Source organism: Nesoenas mayeri (genome assembly GCF_963082525.1).
Source record: "Nesoenas mayeri genome assembly, chromosome: 1".
NCBI classification, from domain to species: domain Eukaryota; kingdom Metazoa; phylum Chordata; class Aves; order Columbiformes; family Columbidae; genus Nesoenas; species Nesoenas mayeri.
This window is the reverse complement of record NC_137541.1, coordinates 201,752,343-201,777,225: the sequence shown is the minus strand read 5'-3', so window position 1 is coordinate 201,777,225 and position 24,883 is coordinate 201,752,343. Positions and strand designations below refer to the sequence as shown.

The 24,883-nt window shown below is 39.5% G+C and overlaps 2 protein-coding genes across 8 annotated transcripts; one reads left to right on the top strand and one right to left on the bottom strand.

Annotated features, from left to right (window-relative positions):
- Positions 1–121: 121 nt before the first annotated feature.
- On the bottom strand, positions 122–21,274 carry MRE11 (MRE11 homolog, double strand break repair nuclease). Of its 5 annotated transcripts, none has more exons than XM_080363224.1 (20): positions 21,069–21,274; positions 20,591–20,689; positions 19,985–20,117; positions 18,946–19,106; positions 18,244–18,331; positions 17,211–17,352; positions 15,382–15,496; positions 14,137–14,322; positions 12,812–12,983; positions 12,023–12,103; positions 11,379–11,505; positions 9,446–9,549; positions 8,495–8,668; positions 7,236–7,298; positions 6,056–6,272; positions 5,047–5,130; positions 3,041–3,093; positions 2,531–2,598; positions 2,077–2,155; positions 122–1,011 (listed from the first exon to the last, which is right to left on the bottom strand). In XM_080363224.1, exons 2-20 carry the CDS (start codon positions 20,608–20,610, stop codon positions 961–963), a joined length of 2,118 nt encoding a protein of 705 aa, XP_080219350.1. In that variant the 5' UTR covers positions 20,611–20,689; positions 21,069–21,274; the 3' UTR covers positions 122–960. The 5 variants fall into 5 exon arrangements, with proteins under 5 accessions (XP_080219350.1, XP_080219352.1, XP_080219351.1 ...); XM_080363226.1 differs by having other exon boundaries at positions 20,591–20,651; XM_080363225.1 differs by having other exon boundaries at positions 21,099–21,274.
- A 140-nt stretch (positions 21,275–21,414) lies between these two features.
- ANKRD49 (ankyrin repeat domain 49) lies at positions 21,415–24,054 on the top strand. 3 transcript variants are annotated; one of them, XM_080355127.1, is made up of 3 exons: positions 21,415–21,434; positions 21,977–22,247; positions 23,104–24,054. In XM_080355127.1, the coding sequence occupies exons 2-3, from the start codon at positions 21,990–21,992 to the stop codon at positions 23,560–23,562; spliced, it is 717 nt and encodes a 238-aa protein (XP_080211253.1). In that variant the 5' UTR covers positions 21,415–21,434; positions 21,977–21,989; the 3' UTR covers positions 23,563–24,054. The 3 variants fall into 3 exon arrangements, with proteins under 3 accessions (XP_080211253.1, XP_080211252.1, XP_080211251.1); XM_080355126.1 differs by lacking the exon at positions 21,415–21,434 and adding an exon at positions 21,542–21,799; XM_080355125.1 differs by lacking the exon at positions 21,415–21,434 and adding an exon at positions 21,542–21,868.
- Positions 24,055–24,883: the final 829 nt, after the last annotated feature.

Below are 24,883 nucleotides of genomic sequence, written 5' to 3'. Positions count from 1 at the left end.
TACTGGCCATAGCTTTGGAACAGCACTTTTTGGGGAGTGGGGTGTACAGAGGTGAAAAGACAGAACGAGAAGCAGGTCTAGGTCTTGGCTCCTTCAACAGAAGTGGCTCCCGCACTGCAAATGCAACGCTGTATCTTAAAAGCTTTATTTGGAGAACATTTGGAACATGGTGATGACATTTTAGGAGGGTTACCGAGGCAGTGGACTGTGGAAATAAAATCCTGAAAAATGTCAGCTAAGGAAAAGGTAAAAGCAACATCCTGCCTATGACTGGCTCAAGCGCTTTATTCTTCAAGCAGCATTCCTGGTGAAACGTCAAGGTTCTTGCCTTCACATCTTATTGACAGGGTTAAACTGACAACTCAACTCCATCTGAAGTCTTTGGCATCTCTTGAATTACAGAGCAGAATTTGTTACCATGTACTACGACATTTAATAACAGTGCAATAGTGGGTTTAGTTCTGCTAGGAGAGTTGAAAGGATCAGAACATTTTCCAGCTTCAATATTAAAAACCAAATTTTTGGGTCAAACTATCACTCTTCAGAGTTTGCAACTGTATCCATAGAAAATTGCAAAGAAGTCCAAGTTTTGTTCTGCTGACCAAGTCCATGTTTGTATCCATATCTCCATACTACTACAATTTTACTGCAAAATTCAAGCCCCAAGAAATAGAATTTTCTATAAAATATATGACTGTTATTTACATTATCACCCCAGAAAGAAAATGGGCTTTTGGAAGTTTTAAAAAGAACATGCAGTTTCAGGCAGTACTTCAGAATCTTAGACACTCTAGTCTAATGTATCAAGCAACCAACGCACAAATTAGACCAATTTAGTGCCACTGAAAAAAAAAAAGAAGCCATAATTTACAGAGAAATGTTATACAGAGAACGCCTTGCAAACTGCTTTCCATGTTCTTCACTAACTTCAAGTTTCTCTCGTGTACAGTGAGCCAGGAATCACTTATATCTTCTTGATGTTGCAGTGCTTTTGAATGGATCAAATTCATCCTGCAATTTGTAAACATGTATGTATTACCAGAACTTGTACGCATTCTGAGTCAGAAAAGGTCAAGTCACCTTTAGATTAAAATAGAAAGCCTGGTTACATTATTCTGTGTTTTCTGACGGGCCTGCTTTTGTTGGTTATGATATGAAAGAGATCATCCATTCACTTAAAAGTCCAGATTAAGAACGTGCAGCAAATAGAAACTGAGTTTACGTCAATACGTTCAGAATAGCTACTTTGAAATGAGGAAAAATTTCTATTTCAGGTGTGACACAGAAAAACATTATAATTACGAGCAGCACCTACCTCAATGACGTTATGTCCACGTACATATCACACATCATAATTTACTGAGATTTGCATGAATCAAAAATATTGTTTCTTTTTGCATGTTCAAGCAAACATGGGTTTGTATTTCAGGTACAAGGAGATACCAGAGTGGAAAGAAAGGACAAGAATGTAACATTTCCTCTGAAGTGTTGACTCTGTGACCCTGACCATACGTGACCACTTGCTAGTCTGAACACAAGCCGCACAGCGCTGGGCAGTATAATGTGTATTCTATGCAGTGCAAAACTGCGAGTAAAGTTCTACTTGTTTAATTATGGAAGAAGCCACTTCCCAGCAGTTCAAATACATACTGCAAGAACACACATCTTAAACGTAAAGACAGTGTCTTAATTTAAGTGTATTTACATAATTTGCAACAATAAAACTTTTTACAAGAATAAAACACATGAATAAATAAAAGGACATAGCCAGGTACTAAAAGAGGCTACAATTACTTTATTTCCCAGGCAAAATTACCTATTCTGCACATTTCAGGAATGAAATTAACTGATTAAGAATTGAAGTGAAAAAGAACTAAGTCTTTTCCTGAGGTCCCCTTTATCGTTATTATTGATGATTATGCATGTAGTTTAATTAAAGCTGATTGCAGTAATCTAGCCCTGTTAGTGAAAAAAAAAATAAATCAATTTTCCTCTGAAATGGTTTATTCAAACAACTACAAACCAGTAAGCTATAGAAATTTACACAAAAGAAAAAAAGACCACCATATACCATACCTCATCTGACTCAAAATCAACCCCTCTAGATGTTTGGCTTTGTGAACCTCTTTTACTAAGTGAAGATGGAGTTGACAACCTTGAAATATACAAAGAGGAAAAAAAAAGGCATCAGTGTGTTTTTAATTACCAGACACTCCAGTAACTTCCACTTCAACTTGGATTTGGACCACCAATACAGACTGAGTACAAATAACAGTAGCAGAATTCAAATTTTCAAACTAACATGAATTCTAAAACCCTGACCTACCTTATTTCAATCAGTAGATCATTTTATTGTTATAGAAAGATCATCCATATCAATAGGTAAAAATGTATATAAATTCTGTAAATAGCATTATGACTTTATTAAAGATCGGTTTGTTTTGGGTAGCGGATCAGCTCCCTGGGCTCTGCTGATTCCAAATCAGAAATAAGGCAGTTAAAGTAGCATAAATGAAGTAAACATACCGACCTTTGATTTACTTTAGAAGAAGGAACAATAGAAATGTCTTCTAGATCAGAGTCGTCATCTATAATATCCTGAAAAAATGATATATCAAGCTTTTTGACAGAATTTATCCTTACAGAGATATAGTGCATAACAGTACTATAACACAGCACCTTTTTTTCCCTCAACTATATACTTACTTAATATACACTTGACAGGCTCCAGGCTAGAACGGTACAATGTGCAAATAAAGCACAAGTTTCGCTCTTCAGATCTTTGATTTTGCAGAAACCCCCCAAAAATACTCATATATATATATACACTCTTTGACTATGCTCTTTGTTTTTCTCAGACAGAGTCCATATCAAAATAGGGTACAAAAGGTCTACAAATAAACATGCAGAAATTTACTGCTGAAACTAATAGCATGGGAACATCTGCTGGTTTAAGTTAATGTTTTGACCATATCTTTATTTTTCACATCAGAAGACAGCAAAATGTAGCACAACTTCTCTCATGCAAGATGCTTCTTACCTCAGATAATCTAGACGAATTCAAGGAGGCCTCTGGTTTCAAAGACGCAAAGGCTGGAATAAAACAAATGTCATATATCTGAAGTGCTCACACGATAAAATGCAAACAATGTTATATCATCCTTTTATTTAAGACCTGTTTAGCAAGCATTTCCTCTGCAAAATACTCTGATAAACAAAATCAGACACAAACAAGTGAAACCCCCCCCCAAACCCAACCCAAAATATAAATTAAGCCTTTGGTAGAGTCTGACAACCCAGGGATCTAAGCCTCTGTGCAGGAGCCAGTGCTCCCCAGTCTGGCTGCAATACCTTCAGAAACCTCAGTTAAGAGGAAAAATATTACTATAATTGATATTCCTGTATGTCTACCACTTACTTTAGACATTAACACATCTGCTAAAGTTGATTTCTCTGCAGTATTTTAAGTCATTTGCCGAGCAATTTAAAATTTAGGTAGTTTGCTGATTAATTTACAACTCACTCTAACTTTGGGTATTTTGTGTGTGATTCATGTACAGGTTTGTGAGCAGTATTTTTTCTCTAATGCCCATTCCTCAGAGGCCATCCCTGTAGCAAGGAATAGTTACTCTCATATATGTGGCTTAAATCACAGATTTCTCTTTCCTGGTAAAGCTGAGATCTCTAAAACTCTAGTACAAAGTTAAGACTAAATGGATTTGCACTAAAGCTTATTAACTGGTAAACATCAGTCAAGTTTAAACTTTTTATTCACTAAGGAATACACTGCATAAAATAGATGCTATGAAGTCACATTCCTCCTATGCTTATTCCTTAAGGAACTGCATACAGTCACTTATTCTCTATTTCCAGTTCCAGTCAGAAGTTCCTGACACATTTCATTTTACCCCATGATACCAGGATATCGCTATTCTTTTTACCCCTCCTCCATTCTCTGTCTCGTCAGTGTCAGTTATTCTGTTTCATCAGAACCAAAAGATTCTCTCACAGCTGAATTGGACTAACAGAAATAAAGGCAATGAAGGCACTTCATAATTAAGCAAACACCTTCATTACAATTTAAGACAGCAGATCAGAATAATGGACAGATTGAAGGCCTGTGTTAGAGAAGTTCCTTTTCCCTAGGTTTCCTGTAGCACAGACTCAGGCATGGATTCTAGAAATTCTTCTAAAATAAATAATATATTCACAAGGTACAGTGTAGAGCAGCTTGAGCTGGTGCCTCCTGAAGATGGAACCGCAGCAGAGAAAACCTTGGACGATTATACCCTCACAATTCAAGTCCCCAGTCCCTGCCCATCACTCAGGGCCAACTGCAAAATCAGAGCGTGGGGGCTCCCCATTCTTCATTGGATCTCTTCATTTTTGTCAGGCAGGCTGTCAATTAAGGCTCTGACCTTCGGTTGCTATTTTTCACCTACAGCTGGAGAAAATAAATTCTTGGCAATAGTCAAAACATTCTTCTGTTTCTCCTCTTCTGTTAGACGCCGCTGTGTTCCTTCACTTCTCTCCAGAGACACAGTTGTCCTTATATTCTATAGTTTGAAGACTCTGAGGTCTTTTTCACTTTACAAAGGAGAAAGTTTCAAATGTTGATGTCAAGAGGATGGACCAGACTCTTTTCAGTGATGCCCAATAATAGGATGGGGGGCAATGGGCACAGACTGAAGCACAGGAGGTTCCATCTGAATATGAGGAAAAACTTCTTTACTTTGAGGATGCCAGAGGCCTGGAACAGGCTGCCCAGAGGTTGTGGAGTCTCCTTCTCTGGAGACATTCAAGACCCACCTGGACACATTCCTGTGTGATCTGCTCTGGTGAACCTGCTTTAGCAGGTGGGTTGGACTAGATGATCTCCAGAGGTCCCCTCCAACCCCAACTATTCAGAGCTTGCAAAAGTTACGCTAAGTAAACTTATTTATGCTAAGTGAATTCTATATAAGGAGTTTCTAAACAGGTTCTACAAAAAGCAGTATATCAAATAGTTTAACAAAAGCTAAGGCAGCCTGTTCTCTAACAGCTTACCATCCATGATAGACATATTCTTGGCAGGCACAGATACAGGCTTGTAGGTTCGGCTTCTAGTAGCTGACTCCTGGACAGCGCTTCCTGTAGGGATAATAAACAACATGCAAGTCTGTTCAGTGAGTGGTTTTGTGGGTTTTTTTCCCCTTTAGTCTATCATTACTGAGTGGGAAGTCACTTAAAAACATACACTCCTCTTTACTCCTTCACCTTCTCCCTTGAATCAGAGCCCTCCTTACATGCAGAAGAACTGCTCTGGGCCAAGTGTCCACAGCCCCACCACCCCAGCCTCTCATCGCCCACCCCTGTTCTGACGGGATCACAGCAGCATGGGAGAACATGCTCAGAGAACTAGTTTAAATGCACTAACCAAACCAGTTCTAGGATGACTGCCTGGGGTTCAACTCATCGTGCTCTTAGACCTTCAGGCATATTACTGAGACAACTCAAAGGAGCACATTACTGCAAGATCACATCTTTAATTTTTTTTTTTTACTTATATATATTTATACTTAATGGAAATATGGCTATAACTGTAAAGTGTACAATCACACATAGCCAAGGAGCTATTTAATTCATTTTGCTTAGGAAACACTCCCCGTTTTCTCAGTCACTAGAGGCAATGAAGTCTCTTGTAAACGGCATTAGGACAGAGACAATCCGCACCTCCTCTCTGTCCTGACTAGATCCATTATCTGTAGCAGTAATAAAGGTTTACCCATGCACTTCATTGCACAGACCTTCCCAATAATTCATCTTTTAAGAGTCTATTATGTTTCCATAGCTGGGAAGCAAAATATTTTTCTTTTGATCACCCTGTGAAAAAGTCACAACTTAAGCATTGTAAGACAGTCAACTGCATGTAATATACCACAAATATTTGCGAAGAACTTTTCCAGTAGGAGTCCTTAAGCAACAAATTTCCACCTGATGGAAGCATCAGAAGAGAATCGTTTTTTAAAGAAAAAGGTCAGAAACTGCAATACAAAGAATGTGAAACTTTTCTTACCTCTTCCCCTTTGAGATGAACCTCTTACTGTTGAATTTTGTCCTCTTGCACCTCTTGCCCTGCCTCTTGCCCGACCCCTTCCTCGTCTCAGTGTTGCAGGAAAGCCATCATCTGAATCACCAGTGCTTTTCATCCCTGTATCCATGAGTTCCTCATCACTAGAGGCTGCGACAAGAATTGCATCCTCAGATCTGTGTGCTCTAGCCCTGGTCATTGCCTGAAAAGGAACAGTAAGCACTATAGGAAAAAGAATCTTAAATGATTAAATGCACCATTGTTAAACTCTAGTTGTGATACATAGTTCCCCAAATCCACAGCATTATGGATGGCAAGGAAGACTGTCAAAAAGCAGGGACAGTATTTAGTCTGTTTAATTTATATGCGTATACATAAAGTCATTAGCTAAGCTCTGATAACAAAATGGAGCTATTTAATATAATACATTGGCAGCAGAGTTGGGTGAACAGTTCAGTTCAGGTCAGCCTATGTCAGCTGTGTGCAGCTGCTCAGGGAAGGACCTTCTGGGCTCTGTTGACTTGACCTTCATTGACGACAGTGGGTGCTTAGGACAACTAGTCCACAGGAAGACACCTCAGATTAGGAGAACTGAACCTCACCCTAGGTGTCCTTTTTCCTCAAAATGTCATTCTAGCCTCACATAGACTGCAAAGACAAAGGAGCACCAATGCTGTCAGTGGTTGGCAACTCTCTTTGGAAAGACATACGTAATCTAGATATGAATCTTGGGGAGATCTGAGACTCTAAGATCTGAGATTGCTGATGAGGACAATAGTACCTAAAGGTTCACCTATAACACCAACTTGTTTCAGTAACATCACTCAATACAGCCATCCACACACCCACTGGTGGTGGGATCACAAATAGTTTCAGATGACAGACCTCTGAGGGGAACGTGTCTGGTCTGTCTAGACTTCAGCAAGAACAACTGAGCATCCAGGTTCCCAAATTTGCACAAGAAAAGAGATCTCAAAAGCCAAACTGAGCAGTAGCTTAGGTACATATTATACCAAGGAAGATTTCAAAAAGACTTACTAATCTTCCCTAGGCAGACAGGGACTTTTTGGCAAGGACAATGCTGAAGTATTGCTAAGTGACTTCGTACACATGCAGAAGTCACCATTCCATTCTTCAGCCTGTATTCAAAATTCAAAAAAGTTACCTGCAGAACTTCCTCATCCTCTTCTTCAGTATTCTTTTTTCTACTCTCTCTAAATTTTCGCACCTGAATAAAAGAGTTCCCATCAAAATAACAGTTTATTTCATACAATAATCAAAACACAGTAAATGAGAAATCTTGATCACTGAATTCTGAAGTCAAGCTCATGTAAGAGGAGAAGTGTGCAAGAATAACTGAACAATTTGTTTAGAGTCTTTTCACACTGTCCTACAGCTTAAGAATCTCACATTCTATGAATAACTAGATCTACATCATTGGGGAGAAAAAAGCTTGGGACATGATGAAAAGTAGGAGACACTATGTTCAGAAGAAGGAGAGCATACGTAATTTGACAATAAGGGACAGTGGAATATTAGTAACTGGAAAAAGGTAGGGTAGACATGAAGAAGCAGAAAGAGATGAAGAAGAGGTAGAGATGAAGACAGAAGAAAGTGATGTTGAGGAGACAAACATTGCAATACATGTACAACTAAGAAAGCTCAACTTGTCAGGTATGGAAAAAGACATGATGGGTGAGAGGGCAAGAATATACTAGTCCAAAAGACAGTGGCACAGAAAACCTACAGGCACTGATTGTTTATGGTCTCTTTCAAACCCCCATGAATTAAAGCAACCATCAAGAAAGTAAGCAGACGCAACCTTCCTCCCTCCACCAAATTATTCTTTTAACAGTTAAACTGCAGTACAACTTGTCTTAAAATGCTTGAATACTACAATTGAATGCAGGGACTCAAGTGGAAGCTCAACATGTTGACAGAGAAGTCTATTAAGGATTACTAGATACACATAAACCTGGTTTGTCTGGGAGAACCTGAGCTGCAAGCAGTTAGAAGCCAATTAAGCACCTGATGGATAAGTTTCCTTTGAGCTTGCCATGTTGTTGTACCCTTCCCTAAGCCAATATGAAAAAGCTAAGAAGATATTATATCTACCATCTTTCTCGCAGCAGACAGATATATATAGTTCTACATATATTAGAGTGACAGATTTTTGCTATGCATGCATGTGAAAATAAAGCAAGGATCAGTATAAGCACACCTAAACCCCATTTTCAATACAAGCTTTTAAACAATGTATCTGAAACATCATCACCATATTTACTAATTCCAGAAAAAAACTAGAGGAGAGTGTTGCACATGCTCTGCACACAGGCAATTCTATTAAACCAGGTTTGAGAGCTCTTTTTTCTACTATCTGTCTTGACCTCTCCTAAGGAATTAACAACATTAACAGAATATTACCTCCTCATCTATTTTTTCTTCCTCTGCATCAGTGCGACGCTCCTTAAGAAACCTCTGGGTTTTTTCTAGTTGAAATTTCACCAGCTCTTCTATGGCATCTTTTTCCTCTTTGTCCACAAACTCCTGCACTGCTTGTCCCATTCCTCTTTCAGTTAGAAGTGAAAGCTGTACTTTCTTTATAATTGGGGAAAACATTTTGTTAAGAAGCATTTGCCACCAAAGAAAGTTGTTTTAGATAGATATTATATTAAATTGGTTCCAAAACCAGTAAAAAGCACTGAAGATTTCACTCAGAGAAAAGCACAGCAATAAGCAAACATGTTACTTGTCACAATACACTTACAACGCTTTTGTTACTAGCATGTTACACCTAGTAATAAAATATTTTTCAGACTCAAAGAAAAAAGTTTCATAAACAGTAAAGAAACTACTTAGTTATATCTTAAATAACTTTTCTGAAATGTATTGCTGAGAGAAGGTGAACTGTATTCTTGCCTAGTTCCCCTCCCTTTTTCAAACTAAAGTCAAGATCAACTTGCAGACATAAAAATGCTATTAAAAACAGGCCCTGAATTATTACAGATACTAAATTACACTCGGAGGGTGCTGCCTCACACCTCTCTCCTCTAAGAACATGACACATCATTTAGCACTGGGCAGACACTGCGAGTTCACATGAAGAGTTACCATAATGTTCTCAAGCCAGCATGTGTTCACATACCTTATACAACCTACATACAACAGTTATCTGTGAACCTAAGACATATACCTCTCACAGAAATTCACGTACAGCTATAGAGGAAATAAACTGACTTCTTAGTGAATGTCAGAGTCTTTTCAGGGCACACTAGTTCCATTAAGAAAACAATATGTACAAAAAAATAACCAAACAAAAAAAAGATTAAAAGATGAGATCTCATGAAAGAAACAACATAAAAGGTAGAAAGGTACCTTCTCCGCTGTCTGAAAATACTGCTTTACAAGGTCTTCCACCCTCAGCGTCATCCCCTCAGAAACTGGTCTGCTAACCAGTTTTCCAAAATTAAGATCACTGTCTAGAATAGAAAAGCACAGTGGCAACGTCACCCACATTTGCAGTTTTTATTATCACTCCACTGAGACCAATAGGAAAAAAGATTAACATAAGCCTCTTAAAAATTGTGGTCCCTTTTAGACGTGAATGTTTTTTGTTCTAACTGTAGACTCTATTATCTGAAAACATTGGCAAATGTAACAGCCACAATAATTGCACAAGACAATGCCACCTCTAGCAGATAAAAAAGGTTCTTCTAACTATCAATGTCCGGAATTAAAATATTGAACACTACATCCTGAAGGTTATTATAATAGAACTCTGGAAGACTACAAATGGAATAAAATATTTTTTTATATTTTATTATAAGTAACTACTTCTATAAGTAACTTTTTTTATAAGTACTTTGTTTCTAGAGAAGAAATTTTCCCTCAAAGCACACTGACTTTTAGTAGAAAACATTCACAGCTCACTAAGGCTGTCCCCCATTCTTGGGCAGCAAGGTACCAACAGCAGAACGACATAGATAATCAGCTGAGGTTACCATATATGATGCAAAGCACTATATGATGACTACTGACTACTTCTAGACATTTGCCACATGCAAGCACACAACATTGCTCTGTCAGCCTTCTATAAGCAGCTATGACAAAAGAAACAATAACAATTTGTGAACTCATGAACATCACCTGTATTGAACCACAGCATCATGTGCACATACACTGAAAATTTGGACTGCTTTATTAGCCACCTCCCCTGTATTAAAGGATAACTAATAACATAACACAAAGAATCACTGTATTCTTTTCACGCTCCCTTCCTGAAGTTGAGACGCACGTTAAGTAGGAAAATTAAAATGTATTTATGAAACATGGTGACAGACGTGGTAGCTGTCTTGTATTCTGAAAATGTTAATGAGATTCTGCAACTGTTAAAAAATAAGGTAAAATAAACCACAATCAATGGGGCATAATTAAAAAAACTCACTAAAAGCAGTTTTTATTCATGAAACATGATGCTTTGAACTTTAGAAAAATAACAGTGTAAGTAAAAACTGAAGTAAAAATTGGAGTACTTAAAACATACTAATGTGAAATATTAACAGATACTTAGCACAGTATGTTCTTGTGCAAGCTGTATCTTCATTAGTGACTATTTCAAATCCAGTATTCAAGCAACATCTATTAATTTGTTAAAAACTACGCACAGTGACAAATGCTGCAATCGTAATAGCTATTACTTGTTTTGCACAAATGCTTAAATAGAGACATACCTGGAACAGACTCAAATGCCAAGAGCGCCCCATCCACATGATTAATTAGAGCAAAAAAGATGCTGTTGTACATTCAGACCTTTTTTCTTAATATACAAACATCTCTCAAGCCCATCCCCTCCATTAGTATTTTAGGTATAAACAAATTAAATACTACAGCAACAAGATTAAAAAAAAAGGGAAAAAACACAACACTCACCTCTTTTCCTGCAAAGTGGCCCAAACCAACCATCTCTTTCTGAGAAGTCTCAGGAGTGAGACATTTAATGCCTTTCATGGTAATTATCATAGAATCATGGAGTAACTCAGTGTGGTACAGGGCTCTATACATTACTATAAGTAACTCAATAAAGTTTGAGTTTATGAATAACTGTCAGAAGATGCTGTGCTGAATATTAGAATTTTAGATGAAGCCAGAAATACTTGTGCAATATTTACACTTAAATGAGACTATGCAACTTTACTTCTCCTATAACACATGTGATGGTAGATACCAAGCCTTTGCAAGCTCTGGGTAATAAAATAAAAGGAAGAAAAATGAAAAGCAAGGCAAGCCAATGATTCATTGCATTTCTTACCATTTTTCTCTTTTTGTTCACGATGCCTGAAAAAGTGTATGATGTCTTTTGGGTTAGCTACCCTATCCATGTACTTCTGGCTAAAACGATGGACACTGAATGGTTCAAAGCCACCTGTATAATCGACCTAAGAGAGGAAAGGAAAAATTGTAATATGAAACGAGCAGAAATAGAGAAGCCACACAAATCACTTTTATTATTCTTCAAAGGAAAAATTAAAGTAAAAAACAAGTCAACCTAAAATTAATGCTTTGCCAAACTATGCAGAATAGTTAATTAATAAGAATAGCTAATATGTAATAATAGCAGAATAGCTAATAACAGCCGACATTAACAACTTGTTCCTAATTTGTTTCATTTACTAGTCTTCAGGAGTTTCCATAAATAAGGTTAGGAACAAACATAGGATAACATGGCTTAAGCAAAACTTCTCAGTAAAGAGCCACTTTTGATCCCCTTATTCAGACCAGCAGTGACTAGCTGTACCACAGGCAAATAGAATCATTGCATGAAGGCAATTTATATTCACCTGTATACAGTAAGAAATTGTATATATTGTCTTTATACAAAACACAGGAGTTTGCTTTGAAAATTTTCACAGTAACCTTCCAAAGCAAAGCAATCCAAACTGAAAAACTTCTTACTCGTAATCTTATGAGAGGCTTCTCTGGTCGGCGTGGATTTCCTACGCGTTCTCTTTCTGCATTGTCCAGCATAAATTCAACCTATGAAGCAGAATTAGAAATTCAGTTCCACTTCATTCTCTTACAGATGCCTGAACCCTTTAAGTGTAACTTAAAACACATCATCTGCAGGGGGCAGCTATGAAATTAAATAAAGAGGATGTGATCTCATTCCTGAACACACATATGTACCAGTATCCAGTCAAAAGTCATAAGAATGAATGAGAAAAAATTCATAATGAAAGGCTCATCTTTCAGATACAGCACAGTCCAGCAATATCTAAATCACTGATGATTCACACTGTTTTACTATATAGCTATTATCTTTTGCCAAATTTCTAGTTACAGGGAAAAGCAAGAAGAGACTTATACAGAGCTGAGAACCAAGAGCAATTAATAAACCTGTTAAGCTACTTGTGCCACTTCCCACTGCACAGCCCAGCTCTTAGGGTTTAGGTACATGTACCTATGCTGGTTCCAAAGTGCACATCCAACGCTGCCCCACTCTCAGGCAAGAGCTTTTGTACAAAGATAATATGGACACCCCCATAAAGCAGTTGCAGCCTACTTCAACAGGTCATCCCAGTCAAGGAATCTGGAAGCCAAGGCTGTAATAAATGTCATGGAACGAAGCCTCCTATGGAAACATTGCCTGTCGCACTAACACAGGGCAAAACATAAGATTTCTCAACTTCCAGACTCAAAACCAGTCACAGTCCCTGTCCATACGCTGTTAGCATTACAGGTTACCTTTTCCATGCAGAATGCTTGTATCGACTGAGTTACTTTAGGATTGTCAGGATTAAAAAGATCTGGGTGATCAGCCAGAACAATATCCTCCATGTAGAAAGTTCGCACTGTCTCTAGCATAATCTTCTCCATTTTCATTTTTTTCCCTTTAACATGCAGCAAACCAATGTGTCTGGAAGAGGAACAGTTAACTTACTAAAAGACAAACTAAAGAAAATGATGGTATAAAAATGTTTTAAATTCATGTTTACTTCTCAGGGACAAAAGTTTAAAAGCTATAGGAAGTTCTTGGATCTGTACTTCAGGGCTGGCCCTTCCAAACTTCAGTTCTGTTAAATTTTGGTTGTGCTTGTTCCATACACCAGCACATGTACACAGTTCTTTATAATCCTCTTTATCAGGTGCAACTCCTCCTAGAAAAGTTACATTTGCTTCAAATGTTATGTTTAACCCTAAATAAGGTAAAAGTTACTACAGGCACTGATTGAATCTACTCCATTTGTTATCACAGTACCACAATATCACAGTATGTTTGGGATTGGAAGGGACCTCAAAAGATCATCTAGTCCAATCCCCCTGCTGGAGCAGGAACACCTAGGTGAGGTCGCACAGGAACATCTCCAGGCAGGTTTTGAATGTCTCCAGAGAAGGAGACTCCACAACCCCCCTGGGCAGCCTGTTCCAGTGTCTGTCACCCTCAGTGAGAAGAATTTTCTTCTCAAATTTAAGTGGAACCTCTTGTGTCCCAGCTTGATCCCATTACCCCTTGTCCTATCATTGTTTGCCACTGAGAAGAGCCTGGCTCCATCCTCGTGACACTCACCCTTTATATATTTATAAACATTAATAAGGCCACCCCTCAGTCTCCTCTTCTCCAAACTAAAGAGCCACAGCTCCCTCAGCCTTTCCTCATAAGGGAGGTGCTCCACTCCCTTCATCATCTTTGTTGCCCTGCGCTGGACCCTCTCCAGCAGTTCCCTGTCCTTCTGGAACTGAGGGGCCCAGAACTGGACACAATATTCTAGATGGGGTCTCACCAGGGCGGAGTAGAGGGGAAGGAGAACCTCTCTCCATCTACTAACCACTCCCCTTCTAATACACCCCAGGATGCCATTGGCCTTCCGGGCCACAAGGGCACAGTGCTGGCTCATGGTCATCCTGCTGTCCACCAAGACCCCCAGTTATGTCATACTCTGAAACTAATCCACACTATAAAACAAGCTTTTCATACTTAGTAGAAGAATTTTTCCTTTCTCAACACAACACATTACAGACATAAGGCAGGGGATAAACAAGAGCAAAAAGAAAAAAAAAAAATCACATACTTCTTTACAGCTTCTCCAGGGGACAGAGATGTCACCACTGAACTTCCTGGCTGAGAAACATAGAAACCTTGCTGTTCATTTTGGCAGGGAGCTATTTTGCACTCATGTTCATGACCCCAAACAACAAGATTAATAAAGTCATCTAAAAACTGCTCTGGAATGTAGTTGGTAGCTCCATGTTTGCTCCTGTTCAAGAAAAGAGAAAAATAGTTAGAATGTTAACAGTCACAGGTGGGCAGGGGGGGAGTGAAGGAGAAGAAAAACATCAGTGTGATTTGAAGTGATATAGAAACCCCAGGAAAAATACCTGATGTAAATTTCACACCAAGTACTCATCACATGTATTCCCTATGCAGTTGTTTAAAGTGTTTGATTAAACAAAAATGCAACTTACACAGCTCATTCTTTACTGCTCCCCTCCTTTTATTTGGATCTCCCTTTTATTCTTACTTGGCTTGCAAGACTTCAGGTTTTTTTTCCATTTGAATGCTTTTATAGCACCTCATGGCCTTTTATTTTATTTTTTTAAATGGTGGGACAAAAAACACTGAATTAAACAGACATGGCACATACCACCCCCCATTTCTTTCCAGAAGACAGAGGAGATGGAGGAGGAAGAGCTCCTTCAGCTTACAGTACAGAGACCTGTACACAGGGTTATCTGAGCTGTTATATATTTGTTTGATTCTGCCTGACCCTTACTTGCACATGAGGATTGTGCTCTTACTCAGGAAAAATTATACCAAAGGATTTGGAAAAGAACTCTGCCTGTTTCTGCTACCACTGCTGGAAGAAGTGTGCAGGCCGATGGAACACACGCTACTTCTCTGTTCAAGAGAAACCGTAAAGCAGAGCAGCGCAAGTGAAGATACAGCACTTGTCAAATCATGGTTCAAACAAGGATAGAAAACACAATATGAAGTTTAATGCTTTTTCAGCTCTAACAAGCAGACAAGACTTAACTATATGCATCTTACACTACAAGCCCTTCCCTGTCCTTAACTATATGAGTTTAGGAAGCTATTTCGCAACATTCCCAACTCACTGATTTGAACTCTTCCTTTACGATTCTTCTGTAAGAAGAGCTGTGGAACAATGCTTTCATTTGGGAAAATCTTAAGAAACCAGATGCTCACAAGAAGCAGCAACTAATACGGCTGGTTTTCTCACCTACCCTTTTCAAGGCAGTTCAATGAAATAACACAATAAGTTTACAAGTCACGGTAATTCATTCAATACTGTTACCTATTTTGATGAATCACAAACAAGTTAAACCAACTATCTTCATCTTCCCTTGGTCTCAGCATGGTTACTTGTTTGTTGACAAACATACGATACAGCCTCTCATCTGGAATAGCTCCTGGAGGAGACAAAACAAAGCACTAAATCATTTCTGTGTGGTAAACCAACTCTTTTTTATAGCACTTTTATTAGCAGCTCTATTAAAAAGAGGAAGAAGAACACAATTTTGTGACAAGATCAGATTATCATCTTTGTGACCTAAGAAGTCCGAGGCGTGATTACAAATTTGAACAGATCAAAGTATAAATCTGCTATTTTACTAGACAGACATCTGAAAACAAGCTATTTTAACGTGAAATCTGCCTTTAAACAACTGCTAAAAGCAGCTTCGTTAACTACAACTAGTTTGAGACCTTGTGCCACTTTTTTGTGCCAAACAACTGCCTACGGGCAGAATTTAAAATATCAGAAAAGGTGTTTTGTTTCTTGTTGACAGAATAAGGAGTATATTTTGCTGTAAGGTGGAGTCTACAAACAGATACAACTGGGTAGAGATGGAGTTCTTGAACATACTTTGAAATTCTCTACAGAACAAAAAATAAACCATGAATTTTGCAAAGTCTGTGCTTTCCAACACGGCAGGAAAAAGCCTGCAGTACTTCCGAAGTGTTTGTCACTCATCATTTCCTTGATGTTTTTAACAAAGGAAAACAATCAAGGAAACAAACACTAAACAAACCATCCATACCCAGGGTTCATGATGCATTTCAATAAATTCCATATGGAGTTTACATATTTTATAAAAGAATAAGTGATGTCTGAATCAGAGAAAGTCAAGAGGGTATATATTCCTGGCAGAAGCTCAAAGAAACATCTCATAAACATTTTTGTGCAGCAACGCCTGTACTTTAGACAGTTGTTGCATTTCCCAGTAATGATTTTGGGTATTAAAAATTCAAATGCTTTTTGAAGACTTTTATATTGTGGTGTTTGAACCCTCACCACTAACCCTTAGAACATCAAGCAAGCTTTTTAAGTATCTCATTAAACACATGAAATCATGGACAACTAGGACTTAAGTTATAGCTATAAAAGTTACTCGAAAGCAAGTGTTTAAGCACTCCTGACTGGATGTAAAATCAGAGGTAAAAAATGAAGATCTTAATAGTTAACTTCTCTAGGTAGAATGCAGTCAAACATGACCATTTTAAATAGGAGGAATGTGGAAGAGAAAATAGAAAGGGACAAACTGGAGCTGAAAACCCACCAGAGACTGCCTTTAAAATATGAAACTCTTCATAAGGCTCTTTAAAGAAACTAAGGTTACCTGTGACAGATGTTACTTCTAAACTACTTCAGGCAGACAAGTCAGACATTAGGTTTCTGCTCAGTTTATGGTTTTAAACATAACGAAAATGGCAGGTGAACAGAGAGTGTTTAAGTTTTACCTAAACAGGAAGAAGTAAGCTTAATACACAACAGTGAGAATTTAAGAATGTGATTGCCCTGACTTGATACACAGGCACTATCTATGGCTCACTTAAGCAGTGTTCACTTAATAAAAGTATAAAAAGAAAGTTAATGAAAGATTTATTTTAAAATAAAACTGAAAAGAAAAAAACCAAAACCAACAGCAAAGAAAAAGCCCATCAGCCAGTGACAACAATGTAGGAGGAGAAACCTGACACTTACAGAATTGATGCACTTTGATTTAGCATTATTTAGACCTTCATGTTTGCTGCAGCACTATATGCTTGTTCCAACTTAATGCAGACCTACTGAGGTTCAGTAATACACGAACAGTCCAGTCAGTCTGGTAGACTAATACTCACCCAAACCATACAGAGCAATTTTTGTTCTACCCTTACGCAATAAAATGGGACTAATATCTATTTTCTCCACAGAAGTTGAACGTCCAAAGTGATTCAACAATCCTGCACAGCTTAAAATATCCAATGCACACAGTGCATCTGCCTGTAGAAAATATTGAGAAACAAATATAAAAACCCTGAACAGAACATTTAGTCTTTTAAGTCAGAGTGAAACAGTCTAAAAAGGGAGAGAGAATATCTTTCCTTAAGCAACTTCTACAGTTGAAAAAACCCACCACATATATTAGCTTTTTTTTTTAATTTTAAGTAATTATGGTTACAGAAGCAAATCCCTTCTCCTTACAAGTCCTGCTTCAAACAAGAAATCAAACATTAAATCATTCAGAAAAACAAAACCAAACCCAAGTATGCAAAACTACTACAGAAAATTATCTGGTTAAGCTAACTACTTCACAGTAGGTCCAAAGTTAAATTTCCACTGTTAAAACACTCATTTCCACCATACACTGTTATTTGATATAAAATGCAAAATTATTAATCCAACACACACATTTCACTGCTTTCTAAACGTCCTTTTCCTTTTTACTTTTAGCTGTTGATTTTTAAACCAGCATTTCATCATTATTAGACTATCTTCTGTGAAAATAGAAGATGCATGTCAATTATATATGCACAAGTATCAAAATTTCCCTTCTTTAAGAAAAAAAAAGCTTTCAGACTATACAGATAGAATTTGGTTTAGAAACTTTCTGAGATGCTGCCATTTCTTGGCATGAAAAGTGATTCTGTTCTCAATGACAGAAATCTATGTAAATTAAGAATTTAAACATAGTTTATATGGATCCCTTCTTTACTTTCTCTTTTTTAGTGTCACTAATTAGTAGAATTCCTAAAGATACACAAAATATCTACATGAAGAATGGAATAACTAAAAATAGCCTGTTCTCCAAGAACTGTATTTCTATACAAGTCTCTATTTGTATAGTATTATTTTTCTAATATAACGGTATAGTACAATTACAATAATAATTACCCCAGTGGGATCATCATGATTGCCATGAATACTAAAAATTGGAATAGAAATGTTGAGATTTCGATCTTGATAATTCACCCATGGAAATCTGAACAAGAAGAGGAAAAAAAGGTCAAGCTATATCTGCAAATTTGTGGACAATTCCCAATATTCTCTTCAAACTGACATAATCACAAATAAATCATAGCAGCAGCACAAGCGAGAACTAAGTGGCTGTGAACAAGCTTAAGCTGCACAGCAAAAGGAGACTCTTATTTGTGGACTGGAATGGCTCTTCCCACTGGGAACAGGGTAGCAAAGAGATCCTATTTTTTCAGAGCAAGCCTGTGAAAAGAATTGTACAACACGTGTGGTACATGCAAAAGCAGCAGCCTGGGCCATGCAAACTTCGTTTACACACTCAGAACTCTGCTGATTTTACCGCAGCAACTCATGTAAATTGGTTTACTTGCATTGTACTTGCAGGATAGAAACTATACGTTACGTAAGTGTATTACATGTCATAACACATTCAGAAATTTCTCGAAAAATTGTGTGCCTGCCTTGACAGGCTTCGATTATAAAAGATGACGCATGAAGTCATCCTGTAAACTGTCCCACACAAACAGGCCTAAAACTTCAAGGTTGCAGTCACAGAGGATATAAATCATAAAAATCACAATATATTCACCCTTACATCATGATTTATAGAAACATACTTACTTGCTGTACTGAAAATTAACTGCCTGATCACTCAAAATTTCAAACTGAATAGGACGATCACCCATGCAGTATTTTCTTAGGGACTCCAAACAAGAGTGTATTGTTTTTCTGGAAGGTTTGTTTTCATGAAAAAGGTCCCCACCTAATAAAACAAAGTCCACCTGTATGTAACAAAAAGCTCTATTATTTTAATACAACATTTTGTATTACCTTGAAAGACTTCTAAGAAAATAGTTTAAATTATTTTTTCTAAGGACTTGCACATATCTCCTCATATCTGGACTTCTAGGTAAAATGAGTTGGTAGTTGCAGACAGTTTTTCATTTCTTCATGAAATAAACATTAATTAAATTATTAATCTTAAAAAAAAACCCACCAAACCCCAAAAGATCCATTTATCAACATCTACAGGAGAAAACAACTGATAGTGCTGCAAAAAAAAGTGTTTTAATAAAGGTCTCCAGAGTGGCTCCTGAACATTTTCTTTGACAGGTCTGAAAAGGTACATGATCTTTTCATTGCTGTAGCACGTGCAGAGAAGAAATCAATAGCTATCACCACATTTACTTTAAGGGGGTACTAGTTGCAGTTTCTGAAAGCATTAGGAAAAAAACCCATCTTCATCAAAATTACAAATAATTTGACTAAGAAACATTCAATCCTTAAAACAAGAATCAACACTTTAAAAGTTTCTAGCACTTTTTCTACTTTCTGAATTGTCTGAAGACTTTGTATTATTACCCTCAGTCTTCCCAATTTTTTCCCTTCTTGCAGTGACAAACAGTCTCTAAATACCACTGGAACTGGTGCAGGCAATCTGAAAACACCGTTAATGAAAACAGGGTCATAATTTAATAAGAATGCTCTCACAATGCTAAAACAATGCTAAAACAGAAACATAACTGTTTGCAATAAATAGTTTAGTCATTTAATTTGATGTTAATAAGGATTGCAGCAGGCCCAAGCTTTATAGCTTCTGGCAGGTTGGAATGTATTTTCCACAGTCTCACTCCTTCACTTTCCAAAAAGCGGTACTTACCTCCTTTTTTTGAGCATAGTCCAGAATTTCATTTAGAGTTACAAATGTATCATTTCCACGAACTGGATCCTTCTCCAAATAGCCAAGATGAATATCAGTAGCAATAAGTATTTTAAAGGTATCTTCATCATCCCTGAACAAGACATGAAAATTTGTGTTAGAGAGCAATATACTTTAGACTTTCAACACAGATTTTAGCGAGGTAAGCTGTTCTGTCCAAAGTCATTAAAGACAAAAGAGGTTATTAAACTCTATCAAAATATCATTCCTGTAGTATTCCCAAAACTTTTCATGACTTCTATTGCAAACAGCACTTCACCAAACCAGTTTGAAGATTTGGTTACCCCAATCATCCTACAAATGCTGCAACCATCTCTCAGAAATATTGAAAGAGAAACTAAAGAACCCGTTGTATGTTTTATGCCTTTAAAAAGACTTGGTGAACAACCATTCAGTTTCTCTCTTTCCAGCGCCACTCTACATGTATATGAAAGTACAATGATCATAGGGACCTGAGGGAAAACATAAATGCTGTTCTGAGTTCTTAACTTATTGCAAAGATACAAAAGACAGAAGTGCACAGAGCTGCAGCCAAGAGGAGCTTACTGTGAGCTGACGGTGCTCATCTTCGCGCCGGGACTCCTCACAAACAGGCTCTGGACACAGCCTGGAAAATCAGGAAGTCAGTTTCTATCTTCACAGATGCTGTGTGAAGTCCAGCAGACAAAAATACAAACGAATTAGAAAGAAGGGCACAGGGAGCCGGGCGATCAGTTATGTCACCCAGCCTTCTTGTGGTAATTCTCGCTTGCAAAAAGAACTCAGGCTAAGGAGAGATCCGTGCTCGGTTTAAGCATTCCCAGGACACACGGCTGCCCGGCCCGGCGCCGCCGGCCCTCCCACACCGGCGCCCAGCAACCCAGCGCCGCCCCCGGCGCCTCCCTCCCGGCGAAGCTACCGGGAAGAACACAGGGAACAGCCGACTTCCCACGAACGACCGCAATACGCGGCCGGGCAGGAGGCAGCGGGACGAACACGACCGACACAGGGCTCGATAAGGGCGGTGGCAACCGGCCCGCCGCACCTGGGGAGCGCGGGGCGGCACGGAGGGTACCGGGGAGGCCGCGATCCTCCAGAGCCCGGTCGCGGGCCCTCAGCGCGGCCACCCGCGCGCCGTCTCCATGGCGCCGAGAAGGGCGGGGCCCGGCGCGGGGGCCCGCGCGCCGCTCTCGCGAGAGCCGTCCCGCTCAAAGCGCGCGCGCTCGCCCCGCGCCTCTCCCGCGGGCCCGCCGCCGTTGGCTCAGCCGAGCCCGCCTCCCGCTGCCGTCACGTCCGCTGGCGGGCGCGGACCGGAAGGACGGCTCTGCTGGGCGGGGCCCTGCACCCGTCAGTGCGTGGCCCCGCCCCGCGGGTGGCCCCGCCCCTGGAGCGCGGCGGGCGCGCGCGGCAGGTGTGTTCCCGGCAGCGCGGCGGGGCCGGGCCGGGACACCGGAGCGGCGGCCAGTGCCGGGGCCGGCAGCGGGGCTGGCGGCCTGCAGGGGGCGGGCTGCCGGGGGCGGGCTGCCGCTGGCGTCGCTGAGGCCCTCCCGGGGCGGTGCAGCCCCCGCGGACGGTCGCTTCCCGGCCCTCGCTCGGGGCCTGAAGGGAGAGGGAGCGTAGTGAGGAGCGCCGGGCGGAGCGGAGCGAGCGCTGCTGTAAAATGTGGTGTTTTCTCCAAACGTTCGTTTATAACAGAACAGCCGCTCAGTCTCGCACTGCGCATCTGATGGCGATGCCGTGTCCATGTCGCGATATCACAGGGGTTGTGTTGCACGGGTATTAACTGGGGAACCTGGCAGAGCCCGGCTTAGTGGAGGAACACGGAGTTTGTTCTTGAGTTTCGCTGTTCGTGGTGTTGCTGATATCTGCATCATCCATCAGTTTTCTCGACAATTAGTGCACAGAAGACAGTACAAGCTCTCATAAATATCATTCTGTATCTGCCACTTACAGGTGCTAAGTGAAAATGAGTAAGGACAAAAAAATCGATGACGAAGATGATGACAGTGACCAGTTTGAAGACTTCCTGGAGAATTTTAACCAACTGGAACTGCTGGAGACGCACAGGCATTTGATTCCTGTAGGAACTCAGAGCTGCTGGTCAGGACAGTCTGATGATGATGATGATGAACAAGAAAGAAGTGAGGAATGGTATGAAATGCAAGAAAAAAAAATGGAAAAAAATCCAGAGAAACTGCTGCTCTGGGCAGCCGAAAACAATCGGGTAAGGTATTTATTCTGTTCATATGTATCACTGGCATGAATGGTATTTTGTGCAGACATCTACAGTTTCATCAACACTACACCTTCTTTCCCCTCTCTGAACTATTTTGATCCAGTTTTGCAAAGCAACTGTATGTAAAATGTCTCCCTTTGTAGCCCTCACACTAAAATATCTCTGGATTCATTAGCTTTCTGTGACTGTAGTTCAAAATTCGAGTAACAGCACTCTTCTTAACCTTCTATATACTGAAAGCATGCCAGGCTTTTTTTTTTTTCCTGGCAAGTAAAACTTTGCACAGGGTGGATGGGGTGTAGTTGAAATTTTGTTTTCTCAAAAGCTCCATATGCAGATAATGGGTGACTGTTTTCCTATATTTTTATGGGAAAAAAAACAACCCTTTTTGTTCTTGGAAGTGAGGGACAGACAAGCAAGATTCCTTTTACGCAGCTTATTACACCCTTGTGTACATTTATTTTAATTAGTTGTCTTTCTTTCTTACACACACCAGCTCCATCTACCGTTCTGTGGAGGTACTTGTCTTCACAGTGAATGGGGATTAGGTGTAAGGGAAAGGTATTCCTAAGGCATTGCAAGTAGGTTTCATGTTTTATCTCTTTAAAAAGAAAACAAAACAACCCACCCAAATCAAACACAAACCTATTAAAACAAACAAACAAAAAACAACAAACAAAAAACCACCCCAGTAACAATAACTGCTTTAATTTTAAAATTTCTTGTTGCACTTAAGCCTTTTTGAGACTGATGGTAATTGCTGTTCCATAAAACTCCAGAACAGTAAAAGCCACATGCCTTGTTTGCAGAGTTTCAGATTAAATTACCTGTTTTCTTTAACTAGCTGAGTACAGTGAGGAGGCTCCTTTCTGAAAAGCTGGCTCCAGTGAACGCTCGCGATGAAGACCAGTACACTCCCCTGCACCGAGCTGCCTACAGCGGGCACCTGGAGGTGGCACACGAGCTGGTCGCCCAAGGGGCCGACGTTCATGCGCAGACGGTGGACGGCTGGACGCCTCTGCACAGCGCCTGCAAGTGGAACAACACCAAAGTGGCCGCGTTCCTGCTTCAGCAGGGCGCAGACATCAACGCCCAGACGAATGGTTTGCTGACACCATTGCATATCGCTGCGGGGAACAAAAACAGCAGAGAAACCCTTGAACTCTTGCTGATGAACCGCTACGTGAAGGCTGACCTGAAAAACAACCTGGATGAAACTGCCCTTGACATTGCTCGCAGGACTGATATATATCACTACCTTTTTGAAATAGTAGAGGACTGCATAAATGCTGTGTCCCCCTAAAAGCTGTGGTTACACTTGTGAATGTGAGGTTTGCTGCCTCCTCTTTGTGTTCTGCACACTCATCCATGGTGGTCTGTCTCTCTGCAATGTAGTTTTCGTGTAAGATATTTTGGTATTCTCAGGCAAAACATCACCTCTTGCAACTCAGCTCAGTGGTCTTGCTCAGACTTTGAAGCATTACTGCTGTTATTGATGGTATTCACAAAGTCTAATCTCAGCCAGTCTCTGTTTAACTAGTGCAAATTTGGAGGGGCTTTTGTAATTCGTCTGTACTGTCACAGTTGGAGGGAAAACAAATATTGACTTGATGTGAGAAAATTCTGCCTTGGTTTTGCAGTTTATTACAGCTCACTTGAAAATTATTTTTTGAGAAATGTAACTTTTTCAAAACTGCATGAAAGCTCAGAATGAATGTAACTTATTTGGGTGATATACAACATGTTTAGTGATCCTGGTGTAAGGCTTATTATAAAATAAAATATTCAACTCTAAGTACTTTGTCATTTTTAATTGAAAGCTCAATTATCAGTGCAGTTGCCTGTTCATCAATTAAAAGCGTTATTCATAGGATGATAAAATAGTTTCAGTTTATTTTTTTATGGTACTTTTCAAAGAAATTACTTTCTATAATGATCCTGTTTACTTTTCCCTTACAAACTAAGCTGAGGAGTCAAGTTTTAATGTCGTGGATACAGCATTAGTTAGAACAAGAAACTTCAACTATATGAGGATAAACAGCCACCATACTGTTGTGTCAGATTTAGTTAGAGCTAATTTAGTTCAGGACACACTCAACAGTGTTTCTCTTCCACCTTTGACTCCCCAATGGGAATTTATCATTCCAACTCAAATATTAGGACATCAGCACAGTTTGAGAACTTTACTGGTATTTTTTTCCTCAAAATTCCTTAATTTCCAGACCGTTTATTTTCTTATTTTATACCTTTTTTAAATTTGGGATAGCTTGTGTTGCTGATCCTGGGCATTTGCATCTGAGTTGGGTTTCCAAAAGTTCTGACAAATTTGGCTGCCACCATTTAACCAAACTCAGGGCGTTGGTGGGGGTGGGTGAGTGGGTTGGTTGGTTCCTTTAGACTTTGAGGCCATCAGTGTGCACCTGAGCGCAGCTTCTCTCTGCAGTCCTGCCAGCCAGAACCTCACTGGTTTGCAGATAAGACAGGAACCCTTCATCTGAAGCATTCTTAGCAAGTCCTAGCACTGAGTACTACTTGGTCTACTTAAAAGAAAAATGTTAACTAATGCTATAAATTTTCTCAAGAGATATCTTAGATTCTTGCTTCCATTTGCCAGTTCAGCCCTT